General features: G+C 38.0%; 1 protein-coding gene across 1 annotated transcript; it reads left to right on the top strand.

Moving 5' to 3' along the window:
- The first annotated feature begins 213 nt into the window (after nt 1–213).
- Nucleotides 214–27500, top strand: dnah12 (dynein, axonemal, heavy chain 12). The gene is made up of 73 exons (XM_061734847.1): nt 214–392; nt 522–609; nt 717–743; nt 850–1039; nt 1539–1608; nt 1699–1857; nt 1966–2161; nt 2688–2876; nt 3019–3172; nt 3258–3349; nt 3442–3620; nt 3734–3869; nt 3967–4092; nt 4179–4313; nt 4712–4905; nt 4996–5242; nt 5343–5528; nt 5619–5819; nt 5959–6153; nt 6234–6355; nt 6454–6589; nt 6669–6815; nt 6942–7061; nt 7417–7573; nt 7646–7818; nt 7929–8081; nt 8188–8427; nt 8606–8851; nt 8938–9057; nt 9183–9292; nt 9395–9578; nt 9714–9854; nt 9937–10020; nt 10259–10447; nt 10702–10821; nt 10946–11134; nt 11211–11362; nt 11487–11625; nt 11791–11957; nt 12069–12324; nt 12958–13254; nt 13477–13655; nt 13937–14129; nt 14329–14490; nt 14594–14788; nt 14910–15043; nt 15132–15318; nt 15397–15477; nt 15584–15760; nt 15866–15997; nt 16127–16216; nt 16297–16437; nt 16550–16791; nt 16885–17032; nt 17138–17283; nt 17421–17635; nt 17739–17931; nt 18025–18217; nt 18311–18483; nt 18919–19059; nt 19171–19329; nt 19434–19729; nt 19811–20064; nt 23158–23298; nt 23378–23515; nt 23593–23826; nt 23909–24097; nt 24976–25079; nt 25163–25367; nt 25481–25618; nt 25702–25793; nt 27064–27131; nt 27297–27500. The coding sequence occupies exons 1-73, from the start codon at nt 214–216 to the stop codon at nt 27488–27490; spliced, it is 11919 nt and encodes a 3972-aa protein (XP_061590831.1). The 3' UTR covers nt 27491–27500.
- The last annotated feature ends 500 nt before the right edge of the window (nt 27501–28000 follow it).

Here is a 28000-nt window from a genome sequence, read left to right as displayed (position 1 = left end):
TATGTCAACAGGGTGAGAGTAGCTCAGCTAGTGGGGGGTTGTTATTTGTTCCCTGGTGCAAATAGTCACTCCGTAATTAGTTTCAGGTAGGTTAACTAGAGGCTGGCCTTGAATGAGCACAACTTACATCAGCTGTTACTTTACATACCAGTACTTGTTGTATTTATTCCCTAGTGACTTTTCGGCATGGAGGACCAAACTACCTGAGCTTTGATGGAGGGTTTACCAAAGCTTCAAGTCCTGCCCCCAATTGGAGGGGCAGTTCAGATTGCTGATGTTGAAAATCACCTCATCGCGGCCAAGAAGGAGTTGGCTGAGACGCTAACGGCGCACAAGGAGATTATGAGACACACGAGAAGAAAAAAGCAACAAAGCCAATACGAAATGACATTGTATGCTTTTCCTTCGTTTATGGCATTAGATCCTGTTTTTCAGTGATAATAATGCTTTGGAAGTTATTCATTTGCTCACCAGGACTTTCTTTCTTCTTTTTTTCAACTTTATTGAATTAATTATTACAGGGTGTCCAGAGCAATGGAAAATATGAGACTCAATAAAGAGAGGGGAGATGTCCGCAGTCTTTCACCAGAACCAGAGCTTCCACCTTCTGTATGGCATATTCATCTATCTTTGCATGCGTTTCAAGAACAAATATTATTTTATGGTAGAAACATTGCAAAACATGATGAATCTTTCAACATTTGCTTTACTTACAGATGCTCAGTGAGGAGCGGAAACAAATGGTATATTTACTTGATAGGACTACTACTTATAGCCTACTTTAAGAAGGAAAACACCAATAACACAGGTTGTCACACCTTTTTTGATTTTATATTGCACTTTTTACAGATGAACTACTGCTTCTTAAAGACCTGTGTGGAGAAAAGACCCTTCGAACCAATCCAGCAACAGTGGTTGGACTCGGTTGTATCCAGAGTTCAACCTAAACTGAGGGAGAGCCCTGAGAAAAAAAAACTGATACAAGAGCTCTGCATGGAAGTCAGCAAGGAGTTTCACAATGTGATTGTCAAACACACAGGTATTACCAATTATTTGGGTTATGTTAACATGGAAACATTTAGTCATCAGAATTAAAGGGGCATGTTATGAAAGTATATATTTGGATGTGTAAGGTGGCTACCAAATCATAAACTAAGACAAAACGCAGTAGTCCTGGAGAAGTGAAAATATGTAATATGTAATTCACTCAACTGCTTAGATTTGCAGCATAAATGTGTAACTACAACTGCACACTCATTAGAGGAAAGGGATTGAGTCAGGTAAAGGGGATGAATCCACCCTATGAAACTGTCTGCAATGAAGAGAGCTGTAAAAATCTTGATTCATTCCCATGCAGTTAAAATATTTGATAAAGTTTGATACCTGGTCAATTGTATGAAAAAGAGGCTCAACATCTAAATCATCAACAACATCATCAACAAAAAAACAACCACAGCATAGTGGCACATTTAGTTTTTTGTATAGTCCCTGAAAACTTGAAGTAAACCATTCATTTATTTTCCTATTCATTCCTTTAGTGGGTCGAGTGTTAGAGAATCCTTATGTGGAAGAAGAGAGCTCAGAAAAACAAATGGCAACCCAACAAAAGTGAGTGGAATATGCATATATGCACCATAACTAAATACTGCTTGATGTTTTTTATGCCAATTTGTAATATTTGTTGGGATTTTTTGGCAGAATTCCTGATTTCTCCCAGCCACGGCATGATAGCTTTATGAAGAGCCGAAAGAAGATAGAAGCAAATTTGCACATTCTGCATCCTGTTATGCAATCTCTTCTGGATATTGGCTACACAACATTTTCTTCACTGGTCCTCACTGATCTTTCAGGATGCAGGTAAGGAAAGTTTTCATAAAAGTGAAGTGACATGCCAAAGCGATCTCTTCATGAGTTATGTTTTCCTATTCTATTTCCCTATTTAATTTATTACTTTGTTTGGTATAGAGCTTCAGGACCTGTGGACTGTAAAGTCCTACAGAACAAAGTAGCTGAGGATTGTAAGAGGAAGGAAGAACAAATCATGGGTATCTGGTTTACCAAAATTGTCCACATGCTGGCAAATAAAGACATACTCAAGGGAGTTAAAGAGGAGAAAATTGATTCCTTTTACAATTGTGCATCCACCCTCATTTCCAACCAAGTAAGATTATGCTCAATACATTTTTCATATAACAAGTGCAATAACTCAGTACAGATTTGTCAAAGAATTCCATATATTATTATACTTTTTATGAAAATGAAATCAAATAGTTTTATTGATAATGTGTAATTGTCCTTTATCATACTCTTAGCAAGTTGATTATTTGAGATGTACATATATAAAAAAAACACAGGTCCAGACTGAAAACTGCCATGGGTTGTGCCTTTATTGCTGCTGACTCATTCATTTGTTAAGAAACATTGTAAATAATAGAATAGCCTTTATTGTAATTGTATGCAGTCATACCATGAAATTGGGCACTTTTATGTAATGAGATTTATGCATACCGGTAACTAACTGAGCAGCATGTTAATATGTAGCTATTAGCTAGTTAGTTAGTTACTTGTTTGCTCATTTAAGTTGTATTTCTCTTCATTTAATGTATTAGTGATGTCATGTTATATGCATGTATGTTTCATAATTTCACTTTTAGAATCATAATTATTATCCTTCCTTTAATTCATAGTTGAAATCAGTCCTTCAGGCAAATACAGAAAAGTTTGTCAGTGTATTTGAGCCGTGCAGTCTCCACTGCTTACCAATCTTCCGAATAGTTTTGGCTTTTGACGATGAAAAGATGGAAATGTACCCCTCCTTCCAAGAACTGGATGCTACTCTTTTGGAGATCCTTAACACCATAACAAATACTTTTCAGGTGAGGTTCCTCACTTTATGGTCATTTTTGATGTTGGTTGAATGGAGCACTGTTATAAATATAATTTCTGTTGGGGATAAATAAAGTATTCTGATTCTGATTCTATTGAGCCTGTATTGACATTCATGGCTTTCATTCACAGAAAGTGCAGACGGTCTCGTCTTTGTTGAGACAAACCTCATGCTCGTTTGTGGACGCAAAGGTGGCTGATCAGGTTCTTGCTTGGGCTCATGACACTGTGAACAACACTGTCTACAAATACCTAGAGGAACCTGACAAACATTTAAAAAGCTATGGTGATGAGCTGTAATCTGGTCATTTCCTGTTATTACTCCAATGACACCAGTGAAGTTCATTGCTGACTTGTGGTTTATATTGTAGTCACCAACTATGAATGGCTCGTCAATGGAACTGCACAGACTCGTGTAGATGCATTTATAGAAGAGGATCACTCTCTTGATGAGTACACTAAGGTAAGGAATCACTGAACTTCATTAAATTTAGATATGATCAATACTTGTTTTACCTTTATATTGTTGATGTGTACTGTTGCTCCCCTTTGTAGCAAGTGGATGAGTTTTTTATGCTGTCAAGAGAGATCTTGAGCCTCCCACCAAAAGTCAACTTCACAATGGTCCATCTGGATTGTGAAGAGCTGAAACAAGGGCTGGCAAACAAAGCTGAAACCTTTGCTAAACTATTACTAGAGAAAGTGGCCACCATACACCGTGAGCAAAATCTACTGTAGGTCATTTCCTGTGATAGTCTTCAACACATCTGTCCTTTTGGTTTTAGCATACATCTGTGTGACTGTTTTTGCTTGTGTTATAGCTCTGTATTTTGTTGTCTTTACAAAGGATATGCTCTGAGTTTGAAACCATCAGACAGAAAGCTTTGGAAGTTCCAGAGAATACAGAAGACATTGCTCAGATGGAAGAGTACATTACTTTTACCAAGACAAAGGGTATTGCAGCACTTGAAGAAAAAATAAAGGTGAATAACCATATGAATGGTTCTTCCTGTTGTGGTTTGAATGAAGAGAACTACATCAAATCAAACATATCTCAGTAATTGCAACACGCTCTTACAGAAAGCATGCTACAGACTTACCTACCTGTTGGATTTCTACACCTTTGAGCCAGAGGATTTGAAGCTTAACTCGACTGTTTTTAACTGGCCAAAAAACATCCTTGGTGCATTTCAGCATAACGATGAGGTAGAGCTTCTTTGTCCGCCTCAAACATCAAATTATTTATTTAGTTTATTACAGATGTGATTCTAAACAGCTGTCTGATTTCCCAGGTGCTGCTGATGGCCAAGGAGAAAGAACAGAAAGAGCTGTTTGCCAAAAGGAAAAGAGTAATGTTAGAGCTTGAAAGGTTGAGACGCAATATAGACGCGTTCCCAGAGTACTCTGAGTTGGATATGATGCAGCAGGTACAATTTCATGAGCGCTTAATCAGTTTTTCGTTTCCTTGAGTGATATAAGCAGGTTTTACATATATCTGTACTCTCAGTGTCAAAATCTATATGCCAGCATTTGAAGGTCTCCAAAAATCCCTGCACCTGCCAAAGAAGTGCCTCCATCTCCTCAGATTAATAAGATATAGAGTTCAGGGCAGCATTCTTCACTTATTTTAGACTTAATTTAAACTAACTGGCTGATTCCAGCTTCAAATTGAATAGTATTTTCCTCAGTTAGTGTCAGTGCAAAGTGAGTAGTGATCAATAAAATGTGCTTTTCCTCCATTTAAATATCCTGAGCAGATGAATGTGAATCTGTTCTTTTTCATTTAAACTTAATTTTTGTTGTTATGTTTTCACCTTTTCCACAGGGTGTAAACGATGTTGGAGCAGTTCAGAAACGTCTACAGGAGGCTGAAGAGACAATTGTTGTTATCAATAAGGAAGAGAGCTTCTACGAGTTGGAGCTCACGTGTTACCCAGAAGTTGAGGTCATGAAAGAGGATATTGAACCGTACCAAAAGCTGTTTGGATTTATCCTGAAGTGGCAGCGCATGGAAGAAAGGCCAGACTTAATTTTATTGAATTTACACATAGTATTTTTTTTTCTATTTTATAAATGTACTCAATAATCTTTCATCCTATTTGTGCATAGATGGATGCATGGTTCCTTCTTGAAACTAGATGGGGAAAGCATGGAGGTTCAAGTGGATGAGTCCTACAGAGAGATCTTCAAGATGCTAAAGTTTTTCCAACGGAAGCAAAATAAGGCTAAACAAGAGAGGGAGATGATTTCTGGGATGTCTAGACATAAATCTGGTAAAGAGGAGGAACCGACCGTGCAGGAAAGCCCCACAGTTTTGCTGTGTTCTTCTGTAGTGGAACAAATTAAAAAGTTCAAGGTATTTTCTGCTATTGCTGTTTCAAAGCAGTTAATAAATGAAGTCTGAAATGTTGTTTGCTGTGACTCAGCCATTAAGTGTAATATATTTGTCTCAACAGGACTATATCCCTATAGTTTCCATCTTGTGTAACCCAGGTATCAGAGCTCGTCACTGGGAACAAATGTCAAACATAGCGGATTATGACCTCACCCCCAACCCTGGAACAACTCTGACAAAAGTTCTCAAGCTAAACCTGGTCCCATACCTAGAGGAGTTTGAGACTGTCAGTGCAGCTGCCAGTAAGGTGAGAACTCCTGGAATGTTCTGTTTGTTTCTACAGGTTGCAACTACTGTATATGCTGAATGTAGTGTATCTTCACCTTTTTTATTGCAGGAGTTTTCTATGGAGAAGGCTATGCAGAACATGATGCATATTTGGGATGGTATTTCTTTCCACCATCAACCTTGGAGGGATGCTGGCGTGTCCATCTTGACTGCCTTGGATGATATTCAGACGATGTTAGATGACCAGATTGTGAAGACTCAGACAATGAGGGGCTCACCATTCATCAAACCTTTTGAAAAGGAAATTAAGGTATGTTATATTTTTCTAAGGGTTTAATATATTTAGATTTTTTTTAGCTTTCATAATGAATAAATCCTGGTAGTTTTTGCAGTAAGGAGTAATTTTCTGTGTTAAACATTTCCCCATATTATTTATTCTGTGATCTGAGAAATGGGAGGAGCGCCTTCTTCGCATCCAGGAGACCATTGATGAGTGGTTGAAAATGCAAGCGCAGTGGCTCTACCTTGAGCCCATCTTTTCATCTCAGGACATTATGCAGCAGATTCCAGAAGAAGGAAAGCTTTTCCAAACTGTTGATAGAAACTGGAAAGAGATCATGAGGCACTGTGTCAAAGACCCCATGGTAATAAAATAAAAGTGAAAAAAGATAAATCTGGGAAATATGCTGTCCTGTTTTAGTTACTTAATTATTTCTAATCAAAGGTTCTTCCAGCAACCTCACTTCCTAATATGCTAGAGAAACTGCGAGATTCCAACAGCCTCCTCGACTGCATTATGAAAGGTTTGAATGCTTACCTGGAGAAGAAGCGTCTCTTTTTTCCAAGGTAAACATAGATTACAATAGGTTTTTTTTTCTTTTTGGTCCAGCTCTTTATTTTTACCAAATATCTTAATACTGTATGTGTTACTAATCTATTGCTAGGTTTTTCTTTTTATCCAATGATGAAATGCTTGAGATTCTGTCTGAGACCAAGGACCCACTGCGTGTTCAGTCTCATCTGAAGAAGTGCTTTGAGGGTATTTCCAAACTGCACTTTCTACCCAATCTTGATATCCAGGCAAGGCAACCACTCATATGGTTTTTCCTACATACCATGTGTGATTCGCTTATATTAACCTCATAATGTTTTTTATCAGGCCATGTACAGCAGTGAAGGGGAGCGTGTTGAGCTAATCCAGTGCGTCTCCACATCTGAAGCTAAGGGAGCTGTAGAGAAGTGGCTGGTTCAGGTGGAGGATGTGATGCTTCGCAGTGTCAGAGATGTAGTAGCCCAGTCTAGGGTGGTAAGATCACTATTTTGTAAACCTTAAATTATGAATATATAAATAGTCTAATGCCAACTATTTGTGTAAGTATTACAAATGGACTTTATACTATATAAGGTTTATTTTATTTGGGTTTCTGGACAGGCTTACAGTGAGACTGTACGGAAACAGTGGGTCCAGGAGTGGCCCGGACAGGTGGTGCTCTGCACGTCACAGATTTTTTGGACATTGGAGGTTCATGAGGCCATTAGAGCAGGGGCTGATGTAGGTATTTATGACTTTAATTATAGGATTATTTGTTCCTTTTTTAAATTTTTGCAGTGGAACTATTTGGAGAAATGTATAACTGTTTCCCAATCTTTCCCAATATAAAATATTAATTTTATCGTTTGTTGTTAAAATCAAAGGTTAGTATAGTCACAAAACCTTGAATTACGGCATATTAAAAGTAACTGGTTCTAAAATGTTATTGTGAAATACAAACTGATAATGTTTCTCACTCTTGCCTAATTGCCTGATTTTTCTTTTTTTGATAAGGATGACAGCATAACAATATGACCTTAGGGAAGAAAAAAGAAAAAAAGACTATGAATACTAAGTAGATCTTTGTTTTCTGTAGGGTTTAAGGAACTACTATACACAACTGCAAAATCAGCTGAGTGACATTGTAGAGCTGGTGAGAGGAAAACTTTCCAAACAAACGCGAATTACTCTGGGAGCACTCGTCACGATTGATGTCCACGCCCGGGATGTAGTCATGGAACTTATTGAGAAAGGTACGAAATAAGTGTCACAGAGCACCCAGGCACAACGCCCAAATATTTACAAGATGCTATATTTTTTGATAGGTGTATCAAATGAAAATGACTTTCAGTGGCTAGCTCAGCTTCGTTACTACTGGAGCAACGACAATGTTCGTGTTTGCATCATCAACTATGACGTTAAGTATGCCTATGAGTACCTGGGGAACTCTCCACGTCTGGTCATCACTCCTCTAACTGACAGATGCTATCGAACCCTGGTAAAACAAAAATAAATAAGAGAAAATACATATAATATTCTAAAAACGTGTCTATGTCAACATGAACGTAAATACTTTTTACATTCACACAAGTTCTCTCTCTGTTTTAGATTGGTGCTTTCTACCTGAACTTGGGTGGTGCACCTGAGGGTCCAGCTGGTACAGGAAAGACTGAAACCACTAAAGATTTAGCCAAAGCACTTGCTGTCCAGTGTGTAGTCTTTAACTGCTCAGATGGATTGGATTATCTTGCAATGGGGAAGGTAGAGATCACTTGGAATTTAAAATGTATACTTTTACTTTCAATGTTATATTTAAATGTGCAAATAAATACTATGCTTTTGTGTATTTCATTGTGAATTATCACAGTTCTTTAAAGGTCTGGCTTCATCTGGAGCGTGGGCATGCTTTGATGAATTCAACCGTATTGAACTTGAAGTACTGTCTGTAGTGGCCCAGCAAGTTCTGTGCATCCAAAGAGCCGTCGAGCAGAAGCTGGAGTACTTTGACTTTGAAGGGACCATGCTCAAGCTTAATCCTAACTGCTTTGTGTCCATAACAATGAACCCTGGTTATGCAGGACGCTCTGAACTCCCAGACAACCTCAAGGTATTTTAAAATAAAACTTTTACAGTATTTTTCATGAATATTTTGGCTATTTTTTTTATCAGTAGCTAAATTATCAAGCAGCTTCCTAACTCATACACATTAATGTTCCAATTTTTAACTTACCCTTTGTGACGAACTGAAAAACACTCAATTGTAATGTTACATATTCTCTGTGCAGGTGCTGTTCCGTACAGTGGCCATGATGGTTCCTAACTATGCACTGATTGCAGAGATCTCTCTGTATTCATATGGCTTCCTGAATGCCAAACCACTCTCGGTGAAAATTGTGATGACCTACAGGCTCTGTTCCGAGCAGCTCTCATCTCAGTTCCATTATGATTATGGGATGAGGGCTGTGAAGGCAGTTCTTGTGGCTGCAGGAAACCTCAAGCTGAAGTATCCTAATGAGAATGAGGATATTCTGGTAATCGTGCTGGAGTCAGTTACTTTGTTATACAATAGTATATTTCCTATTTGTGATTTTTACTTTTTTCTTGTGTTGTTACATAGCTCTTGAGATCCATAAAGGATGTTAATGAGCCCAAGTTTCTTTCCCACGATATTCCGTTATTTAATGGGATAACCAGTGATTTATTTCCTGGCTCCTCCCTTCCTGAGCCTGACTACAAGGTGTGATATTTGAATACGTTTGCTCATTTGTTTGTCTTAATTTAAAAAAAATACTATAGCTTTTACTCATCTTGTATTTAAATGCATTTTAAAAAATGTGTTGTTGTGTTTTTTAATTGTGTCAGCTGTTCTTAGAGGCTACTGAGGAGTGCTGTAAAAATCACAATGCCCAGCCAACACAGGTCTTTATACAAAAGATAATCCAAACTTATGAGATGATGATAGTTAGACATGGGTATGTTGTGTTTTAGTTTCTATTCTCCTTGCTATATTCCCAATTTTGCTTACACAAGGGTTTATGTTAAAAACAGTATTACATCAAGTTCCCCCTTTTCAGGTTCATGCTGGTGGGAGAGCCATTTGCTGGAAAGACCAAAGTGCTGCATGTTCTAGCTGATATTCTCACTCTTATGAATGAGAAAGGGTACGGTGCAGAAGAGAAGGTCATCTTCAGGACATTAAATCCAAAGTCAATTACCATGGGACAGCTCTTTGGACAGTTTGACCTAGTTTCACATGAGGTAAGTCTGTGCATAAGATCATCTGCACTGCAGATAAATATACAAGAGCTGTAAAGTGTTAATATAGACATGGGATAACTCATTTTTTGTTTTTCATATCATTCTTTTCATTTATTTGCTTTCCCTTTTGATTAGTGGACAGACGGGATTGTGGCCAACACATTTCGTGAATTTGCCTCGGCTGACACACCACACCGCAAGTGGGTGGTATTTGATGGCCCCATAGATACACTTTGGATTGAAAGTATGAACACTGTACTGGATGACAACAAAAAGGTTAGCAAACATATCTGCCGAAAATGTTTGATCTCTGTGCTCCTTTGTTTTTCACAACTACATATTCTTGCTTTATCCATAGTTGTGCCTGATGAGCGGTGAGATCATTCAAATGTCTAGTCAGATGAGTCTGATATTTGAAGCAATGGACCTATCACAAGCTTCTGTGAGTGGGATGTTCAATTCATTTAATTTCAGATCAAAAATACTTTTTAATCTATGAAGGGAAATGTCTTCAAATGTATTGTATGTATAACCGTCGTCTTTATTTACAAAAAGAACAATGAATAAAACGTCAATAACTTTTGATGGTGCTTGATAACATGTGGGAAACTTTTCTTTGGAGCTTCATTGAGATAATATAACTAATTTATTTCTTTGGTATCAATTTTCCCTCATTATAGCCTGCCACAGTTAGTCGATGTGGCATGATCTATATGGAACCTTCTCAGCTGGGCTGGATGCCTTTGGTGATCTCCTGGATGAACACTCTTCCTGATCTTCTGCAGAGCCAAGAGAACTCCTCCCTCTTGCTTGAGCTCTTCCAGTGGCTCATCCCACCTGCCCTCAACATACTACGCAAACACTGCAGAGTAAGGGAACACAGGTTGCAGCTAAATTCATGCATAAATATCATACAATTGTTAATTATGAGTATTTGAGACATTATTGAAAAGAAATAAAACTACTTTTAGCTCATTGCAGGCACTATGGACCAAAGATACTTTCTGTTTTTGTGTTTTTTCATATTTCTTTTTCCATACTGTTCCAGCTTTTTTCTGATTTGTGATGTTTATTGGTTTATTATGGAAATATTCATCATAATCTTTTTTTTTCTTCTTTACAGGAAGTTGTTTCCACTAGTAACAGTAACACTGTTGTGTCCTTGTGTCGACTGTTTGAAATGCTCCTCACCGAACCTCTGCGGACTGGTCCTGAGGGAAAGAATGTTCGCACTTGGATTATGGTAACAGGACAAAATCTAGTATAATTTTGATTACTATTTTAACTTTATTTAATTAACAATTTGGGTTTAATGTGTGTTTTAATCCAGTAAAATCACATGGTACCTCTTTTCCTCTTGCTTGCAGGCAGCTTTTGCCTTCTCCCTTGTGTGGTCTGTAGGTGGTAGCTGTGACACCGATAGCAGAGAGAAGTTTAGTGAGTTCTTCAGAGTGATACTTTCAGGGGAGACATCGGAACATCCAACCCCCGAAGCAGTGGGGAAATGGGAATGTCCAATGGATGAAAAAGGCCTGGTGTATGACTACTTTTATGAGGTATTGTATAACTACGTCACTGTTAAAAATGTTACAGTTGTTTAATCAGTAAATCATGCTGTGATCTCTTCCACAGTTTAAAGGAAGAGGCAAATGGATTAATTGGAATGAAGCCATTAAGAATGTCATCCTGGGAGACAAAAACACGAAAGTGCAAGAGATCATCGTTCCTACTATAGACACGGTTCGCTACACCTTCTTAATGGATCTCTGCATCAGCCATGGAGTGTTAGTATTCTCCAATGCTTTAATAACATCCATCTAACTGATGTGCTATTGCAGCTTTTGTGTTTATAGTATTTCACATGCATTTATTAATTGTTCCCACTGTTTGTTTTGCTCTACTGCTCAGTCCTCTCATGTTTGTTGGCCCTACTGGCACTGGGAAGTCACTGTACGTGAAGGAGAAACTGTTGAACAACCTGGACAAAGACTGCTACCTACCCTTTTTCATCAACTTCTCAGCCCGCACTAGTGCTAACCAAACTCAGGTCAGTATTTAGTTAAATTTAGGTAAACAATATCATTGTAGTTTTTTTTGTGTGCTTCACGGCTCCACAAAAATATGTTGATGCATAGATAGAATAGAAATAATACACTGTGCAATTTAAGCTAATATTTAATATCCTTTTTTTTTTGTTTTTATCACGTTCCAGAACATGATCATGTCTCGATTAGATAAGAGAAGGAAAGGGGTGTTTGGGCCTCCCAGGGGAAAAAAGTGTGTCATCTTTGTAGATGACTTGAACATGCCTGCTCTAGAAATCTTTGGGGCACAGCCTCCTGTGGAGCTCCTTCGACAGTACATAGATCATGGAAACTGGTAAAGCATGTACTTAAAGAGGATAATTAGAGTTTAAAACAAAAGAAATCTAATAAATGAATTAACAAAACTGCACTCACTGCATTAAAGCACTGTGTTCTGTCATGACAGGTATGACCTGAAGGATACCTCCAAGATCAGTCTCGTGGACATTCAGCTTATCTCAGCAATGGGCCCCCCTGGTGGTGGAAGGAATGCTGTAACTTCTCGCTTCCTGCGGCATTTGAACATTTTTAGCATAAATCCCTTTAGCGATGAAACCATGGTTCACATTTTCTCCAATATTGTTGACTTCTATCTGAAAAACAATACCTTCCCACCAGAAATCTTCACTACTGGCAAGCAGATCGTGACAGCTATGATGGAAGTGAGTTTATTTAAATCACATATTATAGTAGGTCTACGAATAGGCAACATATATGTTTTGTACATGTTATTTTGTATATTGATGAATAATGAATATTATCCTTAAGCATCGCAGTCTTATGTTTTGTTGTCAAAGTTAAAGTATATTGTTGTTTCCATATTTATTTTAAAGTCTCTTTAAGATTCCAATAAAAGGCAAGGTAAGTTTATTTGTATAGTACATTCAGCAACAAGGCAGTTCAAGGTGCAAAGGCATAATAAAGAAAAGTTAGACTTAAGCTAGAGTAACAGTGTAGTTCTCAAACATTGTTTACATTTCAATTCAGAAGGGTTTAATAATTAATTTAAAGGCAGCATTTGTTCCACATCTATGGAGCATAAAAGCTGAATTCTGCTTCTCCATGTCTGGTTCTGATTCTGGGGACACAGCAGAGCTGGACCTGGTGGATTAGTCTCTAATATTATCACTGTGTTTCCTGTTGGTATATCAAACATATATTGTATATCAATGAGAATGAGTAATGAATACAGATGGTCACTTTAATAAAACAACAACAGTGGGCCTACCTGAGAGTTTTACACTGTTTATTTTTTATTTATTTATTATTTATTTGATCATGATTTTTTCTCAAAGGTGTACAAGAAAGCCATGGAGAACCTGCTCCCAACTCCAGCCAAATCTCACTACACTTTCAACCTAAGGGACTTCTCACGTGTCATCCAAGGCTGCTTGTTGCTGAAGAAGGAGTCTGTGGAGAACAAACGTACCGTGATACGGCTGTTTGTACATGAGGTTTTCCGTGTCTACTATGACCGTCTGGTGGATGACAAAGATAGAACATGGCTCTACAAACTGATGAATGGCATTTTAAAAGATCACTTCAAAGAGCCCTTTGACCAGGTCTTTGATCATCTGAAACAAGGCAATAAAGTAAGCCAAGATTTAATTCACATGTATTTACTGTCACATTCTGTACTGTTGATATATAAGCAATGGATCCGGAAAGAAAGAGCTTCCCTGACTCATGTTCTTGAGATTCTGGATGCAAATAATTTTAACTTACTTAACTAACTTTAGACATATCATACATCAAGAGAAAATCTTTGGGAAATTGGGACATTAATCTGTGTTGATCCTATTCTTCCCCTTTAGCTAGCTGAGGAAGACATGCAAAATCTTCTGTTTGGTGACTACATGAATCCTGAGCTGCAAGGGGATGAGCGCTTGTATGCTGAGGTGCCTTCCATGGAAAGCCTTGCAGAGGTGGTGGAGTTGAGTCTTGAAGAATACAACCAGATGCACAAGAACCACATGAATCTTGTCATATTTCGGTAAACGGTTTTGGTTGCAGCATTTATAATTCTGAACTATAGGTATACACACACATATATATATATATATATATATATATATATATATATATATATATATATATATATATATATATATATATATATATATATATATATATATATATATATATATATATATATACAGTATATATATATGTGTGTGTGTGTGTGTGTGTGTGTGTACACAGATAATTCCATAATAATAATATAAAACTTTGCATCTAACTTGATTAACTGAGAGACAAATCTGCATTATATAGTTATGTCCTGGAGCACCTGTCCCGTATTAGCCGTGTATTAAAGCAACCCGGAGGCAATGCCCTGCTGGTTGGGGTGGGAGGCAGCGGACGCCAGTCCATCACCCGCCTTGCCACATCAATGGCCCAGATGACCATGTTCCAGCCTGAGATCTCCAAGAGCTATGGCATGACTGAGTGGAGAGACGACCTCAAGGTTAGCTTTATAGTTTAAGAAAGACTCCTGTATCATTTTAATCTGTTTCATTTTCATAGCTCTATTTTATTTTCAGCTTATATAATGTGAAAAACTAATTATAACATATAATGATATACAATATGTTACACTTTTTATAAACATTTCTTACATTCTGTAATTAGTCACAGTATTCTGTCTGATCATCCTGAAATATCAGATGCTGTTGAAAAATGCTGGGGTTAAAGGACAGAAGACAGTGTTCTTGATAACTGATACTCAGATCAAAGATGAAAGCTTTCTGGAAGACGTGGACAGTCTTTTGAACACAGGAGAGGTGCCCAATCTGTTTGCTGTAGATGAGAAACAGGAAATTATCGAGGTAAATTGTGAATAAATCCATAAATACATACACAATCATGTATTTCTTGGCTCTTTTAGTTTATATTTAAAACAATTTTTTATTCATCTCTCTTTTTTCCTAGACAATACGTCCCATTGCCCAAGGTGGTGATAAGAATTTGGAGCTGAGCACTTTGACTCTGTTTGCCTTCTTCGTTTCGCGCTGTAAAGAGAACCTACACGTAGTTGTGGCCTTTAGTCCTATAGGAAATGTTTTTCGACTTCGCCTGCGCCAGTTTCCCTCTCTTGTTAACTGCTGCACCATTGACTGGTATCAGGTACTTTTTGTGAATGCAGATTTCCTAAAAACAATTTCCACATATTTATATGTGTCAGTTGTTGAGAATTAGCTATCGATATGATGGTATGTGTATCTTGTTCCTCCCTGCACCCTGACAGCCATGGCCAGAAGAAGCACTGGAGCGAGTAGCCAACTCCTTCCTGAAGTCACTGGAAATTAGTGAAAATGATAGACAGGAGATCATACCTGTCTGCAAAACATTCCACACATCTGCCAAACAGCTATCTCAGAAGTATGACATGGTTGTCACCAACTTTTATATTCAAGAGTGAAATAAATAAGTGCTCAAGCACTTGGATGCATTACTGTATTCATTGCAGATTCCTTGCTGAGCTGGGACGCCATAATTATGTGACTCCAAAATCATACCTGGAGCTTATTGCTACTTTTCGTCTGCTACTAACTGAGAAAAGAGACACAGTCATGAAAGCGAAGCAGAGGTACACGAGTGGACTGGATAAACTGGCCTTTGCTGAATCTCAGGAAAGTATTATTCTAACCAGATTTGTTTTTACCTTTTCTGGGGTTTATAGTCTTTCAAATGTTTAGCTGTGCTTTAAGTTATTCTAACACTGTGTTTTATAGGTTGCTGAGATGAAAAAAGAACTAGTAGATCTACAGCCTAAACTGGAACAAGCAAAGATAGAGAACACTGAAATAATGAAGGTGAATTCATCTCATCTTATTTCCACCTGCATGTCTTCATGCATTTCAGTTCATATAGATTATGCTAAATGTATTTTTTTAAACTATATGATCATTTTTTTTAAAGGTGATTGAGGTGGAATCCGTTGAGGTAGAAGCCAAGAGTAAAGTTGTACGTGTTGATGAAGAAGCAGCAACTATTAAAGCCGATGAGTCTCAAGCTCTGAAGAATGAGTGCGAGAGTGACCTAGCTAAAGCCATCCCTGCTCTCGAGGCTGCTCTCTCAGCTTTGGACACATTGAAAGTAAACATTACTGGAAGAAATGTTCACATTGGGATGACTGTTGTTCGGACATTACATAAGTGAAGCTGTATTTTTATTTATATATTTTATTTATTTTTATTTCAGCCCACTGATATCACTATTGTGAAGTCAATGAAAAATCCACCTTCAGGGGTGAAGCTAGTGATGTCAGCTGTTTGTGTAATGAAGGAGGTCAAGCCAGATAAGATAGCCGACCCAGCTGGTTCTGGAAAAAAGGTCGGACCGAGCATCAAAATATAATTCATTCACATATACTTATACTTATATCATTCACATATACGCTAGTTTGCCACACCTCATTCTCTCACAGATTATTGTCATATTGTAATGTGTTGTCTTTCATAGATTTTTGACTACTGGGGTCCAAGCAAGAAGCTACTGAGTGACATGAACTTTCTACGAGATCTTAAAGAATATGACAAAGATAATATTCCTGTGAGTTTTAGGAAAATTATCATCATTCATTTTGAAAAGAATACAAATTTTCAACCAACTTATCCTTATCTCTATCGCAGGTTCCTGTGATGCAAAAAATCAGAAGTGAATACATGACTAATCGTGGCTTTGACCCCAGTATTGTAGCGAAGGCCTCCTCTGCAGCAGAGGGCCTGTGCAAGTGGATTAAAGCAATGGAATCATATGATAGGGTGGCAAAGGTGCAGTCATTTTGAATCTTCTCTGCCTTTTTTTATATGATTTATCTTGATGACAATACCTTAATGCATGTTCTTAATTTATTTCTGATCACAAAATTCTCTCTGGTTTTAGGATGTCGCTCCTAAAAAGGCTAATCTTGCCAAGGCACAGGAGTCTCTGGCTGCTACTATGGCCTTGCTGGATGAGAAGAGAACCGAGTTAAAGGTGGTTGAGGACCGCTTGGCTGCCCTTCATAAAACATTTGAGGAGAAGACAAATGAGAAGGCTCAGCTGGAGTTCCAGGTGGATTTGTGTGCAAGGAAGTTGGAAAGGGCAGAAAAGCTCATTGGTGGGCTGGGTGGAGAGAAGACCAGGTCATATAAAATTTAGGCTCTTTAATACCTTATTCTTGTTTATGGTCTGGATATGCAAATTTAAATGCATATCATACTTAAATCTGTCCTTAGATGGTCAAAAGCAGCAGATGACCTGCAAGACACATATGACAATTTGACTGGAGATGTTCTTATTTCTGCCGGTGTCATCGCCTACTTGGGGGCTTTCACCACTGGCTTCAGACAGGACTGCACTAAGTCATGGACCAAACTCTGCCAAGTAAGAGTCATCCCTCTCATTCCTTTTGTTGTCCCGTTTTTTCAAGTTGCAGATTTTTAAGAATGTATTTGTCAATTGTCTTTTCACCTCAATAAATATATCTAGTCTAGGAACATTCCATCATCAGACAACTTCTCTCTCAGTAAAACCCTGGGGGATCCCATTCAAATCCGAGCTTGGAACATCGCAGGCCTTCCCAGTGACTCTTTCTCTGTCGAAAATGGCGTCATTGTCACTAATTCACGTAGATGGTGCGTCTCTAATTCTGCAGTGTAATGGTGAAAATGTTCCTCTTTCACTGAAGCATATATCAAAAATAGATATTTTCTGCCTAAATGTAGAAAAAAAACATTTACCCTTTTAATCCGCACATTTTTCATTCTCATAGGCCTTTGATGATTGACCCTCAGGGTCAAGCCAACAAGTGGGTGAAGAATTTAGAAAAAGATAACAACCTGAGTGTAATCAAGTTAACAGATGGGGACTACATGAGAACGTTGGAAAATTGCATTCAGTTTGGAACACCTTTGCTGCTGGAAAATGTTGGAGAAGAACTGGACCCTTCACTAGAACCACTGCTGCTCAAACAAACCTTCAAACAAGGTGCTGCAAAAACGAATGTGCTGAGCTGCCATAGGATCAGCTGATGTTTGTTTTCAAATGAACGGACATTTTTCATTTTACAAACTTTTACATTTCCACCTAGGTGGTGTCGAAAGCATCAGGCTTGGTGAAAGTGTGATTGAATACTCAGCTGATTTTCGTTTCTACATCACCACCAAGCTGAGGAACCCACATTACCTACCCGAACTGTCCACCAAAGTGTCCCTGCTCAATTTCATGATCACACCAGAGGGTTTGGAGGACCAGCTGCTTGGGATTGTAGTTGCCAAGGAGAGGTAGCAGACAATTGTTTCTTTGGTAAGCATGTGAAATCCTGTGCCTTTGCTCACACAACCATCCTCTTTTATTTTGCTTCATTTGTTGTAAAGGCCAGAACTGGAAGAAGAGAGAAATATGCTAATCCTGCAATCAGCTGAGAATAAGAAGCAGCTAAAGGAAACTGAAGACAAGATCCTGAAAACTCTGCAGTCTTCTGAGGGAAATATCCTGGAGGATGAGAGTGCCATTCACATTCTAGACTCGGCAAAGATCATGTCCAATGAGATTACCAAGAAACAGCAGGTGCCAACTATGCCTTAAATTTAGATATCGACTGCAAATTTGGTGATTCTGACATATGGTAATCGAACCTTGTGCATTTGATCTATTTACAAGACTGCAGAGAAGACAGAAATCAAGATAGCTGAGTCCAGAGAGGGCTACAGACGTGTTGCAAACCACTCATCCATCCTGTTCTTCAGCATTGCTGATCTGACCAACATAGATCCTATGTACCAGTACTCCCTCAGCTGGTTTGTCAACCTCTACATCAACTCCATACAAGACAGGTGAATAATATACATGAAATGTATTCTACACTGCACCAAAATAAGGATTTTATGTTTGAACCAACAGTTTAAAGGTCATGTAATATTGGTCTCTCTATTTTGCACTTTTTCACACTGAATATATGCATTTGACAAAGAGGATTGTTACATTTACTCAGCTGATTTCACCAAACTGCAAATGGGTTTAGAAACAATCTGCATGTCTGTTATAATGCATGTTTCATTTAAATCCTTCCTAATAGCTTAACTTTAAACATAAATACACATGTAATAATATTTTTGTGCCATAATATTGATAATGATATTTAATTATGTTTCACACTATCATAAACATAATTAAAGTGGGACTTGATACTGGCTAGTGGAAGATCCTGCTTTAATTAATAATTCTGATGGAACAAACTCATTTTCTGTATTTTGTATTTTACTCATTAGTAACAAGTCCAAGATTTTGGAGAGGAGGCTTAATTTATTAATCGATCACTTCACCTACAACCTGTACTGCAACGTCTGCCGTTCTCTCTTTGAGAAGGACAAACTTCTCTTCTCCTTTCTTCTCTGCTGCAATTTGCTCTTGTAAGTGTTACAGTTACAATCTATTTTAACTTGTATCTAAGTTCCCACCTTAAAAAGGTAACGTGGACTTTTAGATGTATTTTTTCATGAAATATTAATGTATCTCCTCAGAGCAAAGAAGGAGATTGAATACTCAGAGTTCATGTTCTTCCTGACTGGGGGAGTAGGCTTGCAGAATACCATTGCTAACCCAGACCCAACGTGGTTACACGACAAGAGCTGGGATGAAATCTGCAGAGCCAGTGAGCTACCTGGCTTACAAGGAATCAAGTAAAAAGCAATAATCAGTCAACAAAATCTATTCAGTCCATATTTTCTCTTTGTCATAGGGAATTCCTTTTGACCAGTGGATTGAATTTTTCTTTACTTTACAGAGAGGCTTTCATCAACAATCCAGGAGATTTCCAGCCTCTTTATGACAACAAAGAGCCATGTAATGTTTCTCTGCCCAAACCATGGTGTGAACAGCTAACTGACCTGCAAAAGATGATCATTGTTCGCTGCCTCAGGCCCGATAAGATAGTGCCAGCTTTGACTAAGTTTGTGACTGGCAGGCTGGGGAAGAAGTTTGTCCAGCCCCCTCCCTTTGACTTGAGTAAGAGCTACCAGGAGTCCAACTCAACCATCCCACTCGTGTTTGTGCTTTCTCCGGGGGCTGATCCATTGGCTAGTAAGTCCTTCAGTACCAGTGACCGATTATCAGTGACACTCCTGAAAAAAATAATTGAAAACAGTGATATTTTTTCCACAGACTTGCTCAAGTTTGCCAATGGCAAGAAAATGGATGGAGCCAAGTTCCAGTCTATCTCTCTGGGTCAGGGCCAGGGGCCCATAGCTGCTAAATTGATATCCACAGCTATGCAGAATGGTACGTGGGTGTGTTTGCAGAATTGTCACCTGGCTGTTTCATGGATGTCTACCCTAGAGAAGATCTGCGAAGACCTCAGTCCCACAACATGCCACCATGACTTCCGCCTCTGGCTCACAAGTTATCCTTCATCCAAGGTAAAACACTGTGCATTTCATTCAGCATGTGTTTCATACAGTATTTATATATATATATATATATATATATATATACCGGTATATATATAGAGCCAAGTGCCAAGTTCCAGTATATATATATATATATATATATATATATATATATATATATATATATATATATATATATATATATATATATATATATATATATATATATATATATATATATATATATATATATGTATGTACACACACACAGTGCCTTGCGAAAGTATTTGGCCCCCTTGAACTTTGTGACCTTTTGCCACATTTCAGGCTTGAAACATAAAGAAGAAAATTTTTTGTGAAGAATCAACGACAAGTGGGACACAATCATGAAGTGCAACGAAATTTATTGGATATTTCAAACTTTTTTAACAAATAAAAAACTGAAAAATTGGGCGTGCAAAATTATTCAGCCCCCTTAAGTTAATATATATACAGTATATATATATACAGTGTATATCAAATCAAATCAAACTTTATTTATATAGCACTTCTCATACAAATAATGCAACACAAAGTGCTTAACATAAAACAAATAAACATAAAACGTATTAATGGCCTCCCCCCTCCCCGCAGACACAAGCACACTCCAATTGACTTAGGTTTATACACACAGACACACACACAGACACACGGTGCAGACATGGCTAGGCACAGAGGATCCAGGTGAGGAAACGGTAACAGGGAGCCGTCCACGCCAGGAGGTCTCATAGCCCGCAGCTACAAGGGGGGGGGCCCACAGAGACCATCCCGGCCCGGACGGATAGAGGAGTCCACACCACAGCGGTGAAGCCGTGGTACAGAGCTCCACAACCATCCAGGCCAGAACGACCTCCAGGACGACACCCCTGCAGGCCAGAGTCACCCCCAGCATGGAGGCTCCCCATGAGGAAACACTGGAGCTAAAAGCTACAAGAAAGCAGGATAAAATACACTAAAGGAGTTTAAAAGAGTATAACATAACATAAAATCCTAAAAGTATGTCTAGAAAGCAAGACATTAAAAACTAAAAGAATAAGACCATAAATAACGACTAAAATATTTAGATAAAACATGAGATTAAACAAAAATAAAATATGATAAAAAAGGATAAACTAAATATAAAACAGAGCAGTAAGATCCAATAAAAATAAGGGTGAGCATAAGAAATTTAAAAGAGTTAAATGAGTCAGTTAAAAGCCTGATTAAAGAGATGGGTCTTGAGCCTCTTTTTAAAAACATCAACAGTATATATATATATATATATATATATATAGTGTGTATATATATATATATATATATAAAATACTTTGTAGCGTTTCTATCAGTTTTGCACATCGAGAGACTGAAATTTTTGCCCATTCCTCCTTGCAAAACAGCTCGAGCTCAGTGAGGTTGGATGGAGAGCGTTTGTGAACAGCAGTTTTCAGTTCTTTCAACAAATTCTCCATTGGATTCAGGTCTGGACTTTGACTTGGCCATTCTAACACCTGGATATGTTTTTTTGTGAACCATTCCATTGTAGATTTTGCTTTATGTTTTGGATCATTGTCTTGTTGGAAGACAAATCTCCGTCCCAGTCTCAGGTCTTTTGCAGACTCCATCAGGTTTTCTTCCAGAATGGTCCTGTATTTGGCTCCATCCATCTTCCCATCAATTTTAATCATCTTCCCTGTCCCTGCTGAAGAAAAGCAGGCCCAAACCATGATGCTGCCACCACCATGTTTGACGATGGGGATGGTGTGTTGAGGGTGATGAGCTGTGTTGCTTTTACGTCAAACATAACGTCTTTCATTGTTGCCAAAAAGTTTGATTTTGGTCTCATCTGACCAGAGCACCTTCTTCCACATGTTTGGTGTGTCTCCCAGGTGGCTTGTGGCAAACTTTAAACGACACTTTATATGGATATCTTTAAGAAATGGCTTTCTTCTTGCCACTCTTCCATAAAGGCCAGAATTGTGCAGTATACGACTGATTGTTGTCGTATGGACAGAGTCTCCCACCTCAGCTGTAGGTGACCTCTGACCTCTGACCTCTGCAGTTCATCCAGAGTGATCATGGGCCTCTTGGCTGCATCTCTGATCAGTCTTCTCCTTGTATGAGCTGAAAGTGTAGAGGGACAGCCAGGTCTTGGTAGATTTGCAGTGGTCTGATACTCCTTCCATTTCAATATTATCGCTTGCACAGTGCTCCTTGGGATGTTTAAAAGCTTGGGAGATCTTTTTATATCCAAATCCAGCTTTAAACTTCTCCACAACAATATCTTGGACCTGCCTGGTGTGTTCCTTGTTCTTCATGATGCTCTCTGCTCTTTAAACGGACCTCTGAGACGATCATGGTGCAGGTGCATTTATACGGTGACGTGGTTACATACAGGTGGATTCCATTTATCATCATTAGTCATTTAGGTCAACACTGGATCATTCCGAGATCCTCACTGAACTTCTGGACAGAGTTTGCTGCACTGAAAGTAAAGGGGCTGAATAATTTTGCACGCCCACTTTTTCAGTTTTTTATTTGTTAAAAAAGTTTGAAATTTCCAATACATTTCGTTCCACTTCATGATTGTGTCCCACTTGTTGTTGATTCTTCACAAAAAATTGCAGTTTTATATCTTTATGTTTGAAGCCTGAAATGTGGCAAAAGGTCACAAAGTTCAAGGGGGCCAAATACTTTCGCAAGGCACTGTATGTACTGTATGTATGTATGTATGTATGTATGTATGTATGTATGTATGTATGTATGTATGTATGTATGTATGTATGTATGTATGTATGTATGTATGTATGTATGTATGTATGTATGTATGTATGTATGTATGTATGTATGTATGTATGTATGTATGTATGTATGTATGTATGTATGTATGTATGTATGTATGTATGTAGTATGTATGTATGTATGTATGTATGTATGTATGTATGTATGTATGTATGTATGTATGTATGTATGTATGTATGTATGTATGTATGTATGTATGTATGTATGTATGTATGTATGTATGTATGTATGTATGTATGTATGTATGTATGTATGTATGTATGTATGTAAGAATTTTTGGATATCAAGTTGCATCTCTTTAATCAGTTTCCAGTGAGCATCTTGCAAAACGGTGTGAAAATGATAAATGAGCAACCCACAGGACTCCGTCTCAATCTCCAACAGTCTTATGTGACGGATCCCATTTCTGATCCAAACTTTTTCAATAACTGTCCCAAAAAGGAGCTGGTGAGTCAAATTCAGTGTCATTAAATCATGTGGTCTGTCGCCCAGAAGACATTCTCTAACTCTCGGAATTCTTCTGTAGATTTGGGAGAAACTCCTCTATGGACTCTGCTTCTTCCATGCTCTCATTCAGGAGAGAAAAAACTTTGGTCCGCTGGGCTGGAATATTCCTTATGGCTTCAATGAATCTGACCTCCATATAAGCATCCGACAGCTCCAGGTTTTTATTCAAAATCTCAGGTGTGGAGTTTCCACCATCTCAAAATCTAAAATAAACTTTCTTTCCTTTCTCTTTAGATATTTGTAAACGAGTACGACGAGGTGCCCTTGGATGCGATAACATATCTGACTGGGCAATGCAATTACGGTGGCCGTGTGACAGATGACTGGGACAGGCGGCTCCTGATGACAATTTTAGCTGATTTCTACAACAAGGACATCATTGAAACATTTCGCTACCCTCTTTCACCCAGTGGCAAATACTTTGTCCCACCTAAATCTAGCTATGAAGACTACATTCTCTTTATCCAGGTACCAAACTTTCCAGAAGAAAAATATGTAGATTTTCCATTTGCAAAATTTCAAACCAAGTGACAATTATGTTGTGTTTTAGAATCTTCCATCCAGTCAGCATCCAGAGGTCTTTGGGATGCATGAAAATGTGGATATTTCTAAAGATTTGCAGCAAACAAAACTGCTGTTTGATTCGCTGCTACTCACCCAGGGTGGAGGAGCTAAGGGAGGGGCCAGCTCTGGGGGTGACAGCACCCTGTATGACATAGCAAATGATGTCCTTACCAAGGTAAAATACATTTAAACCTAAGTGTTTTTTAGGCACTAATGAAATGGCTCTGGCAATGAGTAAGACAGCTGGTACATTGTGGGTCTAAACATAAATATCTACAATATGGAGTTGATCTGTACTCTTAAGTGACGTGTCTCAACAACTATTGAATGGCCTGTCATCAAATTGGGTTCATAATAACATATCCCTCTTTGGAACATTTGCAATTTTGGGAGTTCTGATCATTTAGCTGCTACTGTATATTCTGGTCATCATTTATTTTGCTGAATATTTTGTTTTTTTCACTAACATGCTGAATAAAGTACTAAATAATCACATAATAAGCTTATGGGTGAAAGCAAACGTTATTATCTTTTGAAATATAACTATTCTTCTCTTAAATTTTAAGTATGTTGCTAAAAATACTGAAGAAAAACAGAAATAGCTGACTAAATTAAAAAAAATGTTGAAAAATGGGCAAAAACAAACTCAAAGTCTCTGAAGGTCAAGTAAGTGGGACAAATTATACAATGGTTGCAATTAAAGAGCAGATATAAACCCTGCAGAAGTCATTACATGTCTTTTATCCTCAGATGTACTATTTGTTTAGTGGAAAAGATTTAATCTTTTTAAGTTTTTCTTTTTAAGTTAAAACCTTCAGATAGTTCATACAAGAAACCTTTTACCTGTTTAATATCAGGATTTGTGCATTTTTCCTTTTTTACTTTAAAGTCAATGCAGCCTCACAGAGCCAATTTTTTGAGATTTTTTTTTTTACAAATGACAGCACTACAGTTGTATTTCTAAACACAAGTTTTCATTTCTGTTGACTAGTTTTTGATTATGTGTGTGCTTTTGAATTGTACACTTATACCTTACTTATTTGGCTGTTTCAGCTCCCAGCTAATTTTGACACAGGAGTGGTTCTTTTGAAGTTCCCAGTACTCTATGAAGAAAGCATGAATACAGTTCTCGTCCAAGAGATGGAGCGCTACAACAGGTATGAAGAAACAGTAGTGACATCCTTTTAGCCATTCTCACTTATCATTTTGTTTTAATTGTCTTCTGTTTTTTTTCATTCAGATTGTGTAGTACAATTTGTGTGAGTCTGCAGAACCTTTTGAAAGCCATTAAGGGCTTGGTGGTGATGGATTCAGACCTGGAGGCACTAGCAGGTAGTTTGATAGTGGGCAAGATCCCGGAGAAATGGGCCAAGTGCTCTTACCCAAGCCTCAAGCCCCTGGGTAGTTACATTAATGACTTCCTCGCAAGACTCAAGTTTTTACAGGTGAGACAACTATATAAATGTACATGTAATGTAGGAAAATGTTAGTCCATTGTGGGACATGCATGTTGAGTGTCTCAGTTCACTTGTATTTCATTCTCACTTTGTGTGCCCAGGTTTGGTATGAAACTGGAAAGCCCAACATATTCTGGCTGTCTGGCTTCTTCTTCACACAAGCCTTCCTCACTGGAGCTATGCAGAACTATGCCAGGAAATACCATGTTCCCATTGACCTGTTAAGCTTTGATTTTGAGGTGTGAAAAGACACACCACTATTAAAATGCAATGTTTGAATAGCTGTAAGGGTGAATTAACTCAGATGTGTTTAATCTTACAGGTGCTTCCTATTGATGAAACAGAAACAGCACCTGAGGACGGTGTTTACATCAATGGATTGTTTCTTGATGGAGCACGATGGGACAAAGAAAGGTAGATGCAGTAATGAGGCTATTTGAAAAAATAGATGGAGAACAGACACATCAGAGATCTTCTGAAGGTCACATGATTTCATGCTGTACTGGAAATTTTTGCGCACACAAAAGGACACAAGGAATACTCCTTTGAGCACCCCTGTGTTACTGATCACATGAGAAACAGCTGCTAAGCCTCACTTTGGTTCATCTGACACACACTCCGTTGTCCATGAGGTAGTTGACACACCAACACTGACACCCATCCTGTGCGGTTTCATACTGAGTGGAAGTGCTGGAATGGTTATGATAGGTACAGTACAAAACGGTGCTCACTGCCATCAACGTTGGAGTAGGTGGATGACAATGTTATTCCTTCCAACAAGGGGGATATGCAAACTGAAGAGGGTCTGAAGTAGGTTTCACCTGTAGTCTCTCTACTGCTCTTGACTTGCTATTTATATCATCTCTGTATGCAGAGCACATCCCAGTCTGTATTTTACAAACAAGACCATGTATTCATTTTGAGGACAGGCTGCATCTGAAAATGTGAGAAGTACATTTATTCAGGCTGTGGTCACTTAAGTTTGTATTTGAGGCTCTACCTACACAGGCAGCAATATTTATAAAATGTGACATTTTCCATTTAAAAGACTAGAAATACGATAGGGTTTTTAAATGTTTTTCCTTAAATGTCATGCTAAAGAATGTTGAAGTTGTGCAAGTAAGCTAGAAAAAAAATCTTACTTGTTAATATCTATAATGATTTTTTAATAAATGCAGATGTTCCATTCTACAATATCTATTCTATTATCATTATTACTGTGTATGACCCCTTTATTAGTGGTGGCAAGTTTGTTTCTTTTAAAGATGTAGCACAATTTGAAAATAATATACTAAGACTCTCACTTACCTTTATTAGTTTGGGAGACTTATATATTAAAATATATTAACCTAATTTGGAATATCCGGGCACAGCACAGAGGTCCAGTGTCTGTTATGTAAAGAGATCAAACACATAATCAGAACAGAAACAGAGGCAACAGCAACATCAAAACACAAAACCATCCTGCATCTACATGTTCATGGAGGCCCATCACTGGATTATTTCTTTCTGGTGCTGTTTTATCCCCCACCATATTTCCACATGAGACATAGTGGAAACATTGTATTTTTTTACAATCTTTTCTTCCTAAAAATCACGATTTCTAACATCTAATAGTAATGATGCAACAGAAGGCAATATGAAAGCAGAAACTATATGTTTTTGTTGGTCTTTTTATATTCAGCGGCGTTCTGGCTGAGCAGCACCCCAAAGTCCTGTTTGCCTTGATGCCCATCATCTGGATAAAACCTAGTAAGTTACTCTACACACTGTCATTGTCAGTATCTAAAATCTGCGTGTCAGTGCAGTTTATGTCATCTATGTTTTTAGAAGACTCTTTTTTTTCTTTGTGTTTTCATTAATTGTTGTCTTGACTTTGTGCATTTTTTTTTTCATTTTTTTGTTTTTCTCTAACAGCTAAAAAGGAGAGCACTGATCAATCTCAGGAACGGTATGTTTGCCCTCTCTATAAGACAAGCGAGAGGAAAGGCACTCTCTCCACCACTGGCCACTCCACCAATTTCGTCATCACCATGACATTGCCCACCAGCAAGCACCCACGGCACTGGATCGAGCGGGGGGTGGCCATGCTCTGCCAGCTGGATGACTGAGTTTGGATGATGCGCAGCTAACGTTGTTCCCTGGCAATGTACTGTAAAATCCAACATAATGTGTGTCTTTGAGCTTTTGTGGAGTGTGTACATGAAAAGATGGCATTTTATGTCCGTAGCTTCTTCAACGCTTACAAAGTCACGTTTGGTAAAAGTAAAGTGGTCTCTCACCAAATGACATGAACATTCTAAAAATGGCTTTCTAAAATCAAAAGCATACCTATAAAGGACAGAATTAAAACTGCCAGGATAGTTTTGCTTGAAACACTATATTGTGTTGACTGTTGCCTTTCACTGTTTTTTACTTTACTTCAGGTCAGTTCTTTGATCTTTTTGGTGTTTGTCACCATTTTGTCTCCTTTTTGTTTTTAGTATAATTTGGTTACAAACTTAAGACCTCACAAGTTAATATTGTGCAGCAACAATATAGATGAAAAACTTTGTCAACATGACACAATTTCAATGTAATTTATATGTCACGATGTCAAATCGCTACAGCTTCTGCACGTA

The sequence above is a fragment of the Cololabis saira genome, chromosome 12 (assembly GCF_033807715.1).
Source record: "Cololabis saira isolate AMF1-May2022 chromosome 12, fColSai1.1, whole genome shotgun sequence".
In the NCBI taxonomy this organism is placed as follows: Eukaryota; Metazoa; Chordata; class Actinopteri; order Beloniformes; family Belonidae; genus Cololabis; species Cololabis saira.
The sequence above is the reverse complement of the archived record's forward strand: the minus strand, read 5'-3'. Positions and strand labels throughout refer to the sequence as shown.